The 3,907-nt window shown below is 52.5% G+C and overlaps 1 protein-coding gene across 1 annotated transcript; it reads left to right on the forward strand.

Annotated features, from left to right (window-relative positions):
• The first annotated feature begins 207 nt into the window (after positions 1-207).
• Positions 208-2,237, forward strand: HTR5A (5-hydroxytryptamine receptor 5A). Its single transcript, XM_075495504.1, has 2 exons — positions 208-945; positions 1,905-2,237. The coding sequence occupies exons 1-2, from the start codon at positions 208-210 to the stop codon at positions 2,235-2,237; spliced, it is 1,071 nt and encodes a 356-aa protein (XP_075351619.1).
• The last annotated feature ends 1,670 nt before the right edge of the window (positions 2,238-3,907 follow it).

Genomic DNA, 3,907 nt, shown 5'->3' on the forward strand with positions numbered 1-3,907 from the left:
TTCCTCCCGGGGATGAAGACCCCGGCGGCGGGCAGCGCGGAGCCGCCGCGCCCGGCGCCGCTCGGGGCGGCCGGGGACCCTCCGCGCCCGCGGTAGGGCGGCGCTCCCCCCACACCCCCCCCCCACCCCGCCCCCGGCGCGGGGAGTGCCCGGCGCCGAGCACCGCCGCCTCGCCCGGAGGAGCCCGGGTGCCCCGGAGCCCCCGGCATGGAGCGGCCGCTCAACCTCAGCTGCTTCGCCGATGCGACGCCGGACGCCGGCAACCGGAGCGGGCCCGACGGCGGCCCCGACGGCGGCCGGGCGCATCTCTCCGTCTTCAGCGTGCTGGTCCTCACCCTGTTGGCCATGCTGGTGGTGGCCACGTTCCTCTGGAACGGGCTGGTCCTGGCCACCATCCTCCGGGTGCGCACTTTCCACCGGGTGCCCCACAACCTGGTGGCCTCCATGGCCATCTCCGACGTGATGGTGGCGGCCCTCGTCATGCCCCTCAGCTTGGTGCGCGAGTTGTCTGGGCGGCGGTGGCGGCTAGGCCGGTCGCTCTGCCAGGTGTGGATCTCCTTCGACGTGCTGTGCTGCACCGCCAGCATCTGGAACGTCACGGCCATCGCCCTTGACCGCTACTGGTCCATCACCCGCCACCTGGAGTACACGCTCCGCATCCGGCGCCGCATCTCCAACATCATGATTGCCCTCACCTGGGTGCTCTCTGCCTTCATCTCCTTGGCCCCACTGCTCTTTGGCTGGGGAGAGACTTACTCAGAGGACAGCGAGGAGTGCCAAGTCAGCCAGGAGCCTTCCTACACCATCTTCTCCACCTTTGGCGCCTTCTACCTGCCCCTCTGCGTGGTGCTCTTTGTGTACTGGAAGATCTACAAGGCTGCCAAGTTTCGAATTGGATCTCGGAAGAGCAACTCCATCACCCCCATTACACCAGAAGCCCTGGAGGTAGGTCAGCTCGGTTGTATTTTGCTCTAGTCAACTGCTGGTAGCAGCCAAGCCCTTGCAGCGGTGGGGGAAACGTAGGGCTAAAGCGTGCAAGGAAGCAGCATCCCACTGAAGCCCGGTGAATTCTGAAGGCTTTCAAGGGAAAGTTGACTGCAAAGCTTGCAAGTCCGGTCTTTTGACTCTTTCCGAGTCCCCAGCTGTGAGCACGCAAGGTGTATCTAAAGCAACTTTGGGCCAGATTGCGAGCCTGGGCTCCACGTGGGCGTGCGGTGACTCACAGACATCCCCCCGTGGAATGCTGAATCAGTGCTCGCGAGCGTGAGTAAGGGGTCACCGTTCCTCCCGTGGGGAGGCGTGTGGGGGTGTGAATGGATGGGATCCCGTCTCCGCTGGGAATGATAACCTGGCAAGCAGCTGTGGCTTTGGGGAGGTGGTTGTGAATGTACCCACACAGAAGACATGTGCAGAGCGTCCTTGTAAATCCTTCCTAATTGTGGCTGCATCGTGTCAGTTCATCCCAGGCACGGTGACTGTGCACTGTAAAGACTTCTTGGGAGGAGGAAGGAAATGTATGCTCATTTTTTTGCCTCTCCTACCAAGGACTCTTAAACTCAATGGGTTCCGAGAAAGCAAGGAGACTTTTGTGCACGGCGTGTAGGTGTGTGCCTGTTCTACTGATCTGATTGTAAGTGGGGAAATAATCTTATTGCGATGCTGTGTGAGCAATTCCATGTGCCCATATATCACTGCTCTCTTTAGTTTCTAGCCTCACTTAAAAATAGCCTCTGTTACCCAGAAGAGGGTCATACAACCAATCTCCCCGCCATTAGAGCGTGACGTAGATGGCCCGCGTTTCCCCGTGAGCTCTGGCCATCACTTGCGTAGTTTGGTTGCGTACCTGCTGTGTGGGATCAGCTGACTGAGGCACATACGGTGCAACTTGTGTTTGTGTTTGGCAGGTAAAAGAAGCTGCCCAGCAGCCACAGATGGTCTTCACTGTCCGTCATGCCACTGTTACGTTCCAGACGGACGGAGACACGTGGAGAGAGCAGAAGGAAAAGAAAGCTGCCCTCATGGTGGGCATCCTTATCGGGGTCTTCGTGCTCTGCTGGATCCCCTTCTTCATCACGGAGCTCATCAACCCCCTCTGCTCATGCGACATCCCACCCATTTGGAAGAGTATTTTTCTATGGCTAGGCTATTCAAATTCCTTTTTTAATCCACTCATCTACACTGCTTTCAACAAAAACTACAACAATGCCTTCAGGAACCTATTCTTTAGACAGCACTGAGCAGAAAAAGCTTTCCCACTGCCCCAGGAAGCTGTTTTCAACTCTCAATGAATCCTACCAAGCTCTTGAGGAAGTTCAAAGCCACAGATACCGAGGTGATGCTGAAGATGCATCCCCGTGGGTTGTATGTCCCAGCAACGGTCCCGGTTCCTACGCAGACTCGCCATCCCAGCCTCTAAGGCAGTTGCTATTTTTCCTGCAAGCAGCATGTAAGGGTTTCTCTGGCCAGCAGCACAGCATTCTTCCTCCAGTGCCCCACTGCTTTCCTCCTGCCTTCCTAGTGACGTTCTGTTTGGTGGCAGTAATGGTGCAGAGGAAACTTCTGGCAAAGAGTCATATCTGAAACTCTGGTTTGGCCGCTGCTAGTCTCTCACAGCATTAATCAACTTTGTGCAAAGCTGGGACCCTTTAATGTCAGGAGGTTTTGGGATTATATATGAAACTAGATATTTTATGGCTTGGGTGAAAGGGCTGTTTGTCTTGGCTTTCACCGGTAGAGATTAAGTGTTTGTATTTGGGGAATAAAACCCTCAGTAAGGGTTAAAAGCAGACTCTAAGTACAAAGCCTTTTCTCACATGCTTTATCAACAACGAATAGTGCTATTTGCTATTGGATTCCACGTAGCAAGTTTTTTAAAAAAATTATTTATTGTGAAAGCTTAATGCATGGTGTACCCTGGAATGAGAGAGAATGCATGGGAAATCCACCTCTCATTCTCTGACTGCTACGTGTGAGCATCTGCCTCAGACCTTTACTTTCAGAAATACCATCTGTAAATGTTAATCTTTCTGTCTGTGTTTCCCATTCTAAACCATAAAGGTATTTTGAGCAGTTGTGGGACAGGTTTCCTGTAGTTGCAGGGGATGCAAGGAGTGTATTTCAAATTGCCTGTCAACGAGGAGCTGTGTTTTACCGTTTCTGAGTGCGATTCAGGTCTTCTCGAAACCAAAGCAAAGACCCCACTTTGTTTCTGTGAACACGAGATGATTGCAGGCAAAGGGCAGTCAATGACCAGTTACGTTTCATTCTGGAAGCACAACCAAACCATAGAGGTGCTCTGCTGCCAGGACAAGACTTACTTAAATTTCTTTTGCCCATCCCGCCTTCTCTTCCTCCCCCTTAAGGCTCCAGTCCTGCCTGGTCGTTATTGCTCTGCTGCCTCCCTGCCTTTCCATGTTGCCAACGTAATTATAGTGGTTGGCATTTCACTCCTAGAATTAAAATTATGCACTTCATGCTGCACCGCTGGAAGACTGACAGGCCTTCGGATAAAGAGGTTCGTTTTAACTATTGGTTCTTATGGGGCAGCCAGTGAAATCAGACCAGAACTGAAACGGTGGAGGAAAAGACAAGATGGGAATCTGAATTACATGATTTCATGTCAGATATCTCAAGAAGAAGAGATAAAAGGGAAAAATGTCAATAAATCATGGGAAAGCTCCCTGGGGGTGGATAGGATTAGTTCCTATCCTTAGCAGATCGTGAAACATCAGTTGTTAAAATTGTCATTGGTCCTTTAAACCAGTCAAAAATCCTGATAGAGTCGGTAAAAAAAGGCCTTTTTCTTTTCATGTCTTGGGGCAGGTGAAAATGGAAGCTGAGCTATCAAGTGTTGCAGCTCTTTCAGGACCTGTTAGACAAACATCCATCAGACCTGACATAGATGTAG

This window comes from Mycteria americana, chromosome 2 (genome assembly GCF_035582795.1).
Source record: "Mycteria americana isolate JAX WOST 10 ecotype Jacksonville Zoo and Gardens chromosome 2, USCA_MyAme_1.0, whole genome shotgun sequence".
In the NCBI taxonomy this organism is placed as follows: Eukaryota; Metazoa; Chordata; class Aves; order Ciconiiformes; family Ciconiidae; genus Mycteria; species Mycteria americana.

What these genes read in the sequence shown, in the direction of transcription:
- HTR5A (XM_075495504.1), top strand. Translation starts at nt 208, where the DNA reads ATGGAGCGGCCGCTCAACCTCAGCTGCTTCGCCGATGCGACGCCGGAC. An exon ending in TTACACCAGAAGCCCTGGAG is followed by an intron (nt 946 to 1,904) that starts GTAGGTCAGCTC and finishes TGTGTTTGGCAG; the next exon opens with GTAAAAGAAGCTGCCCAGCA.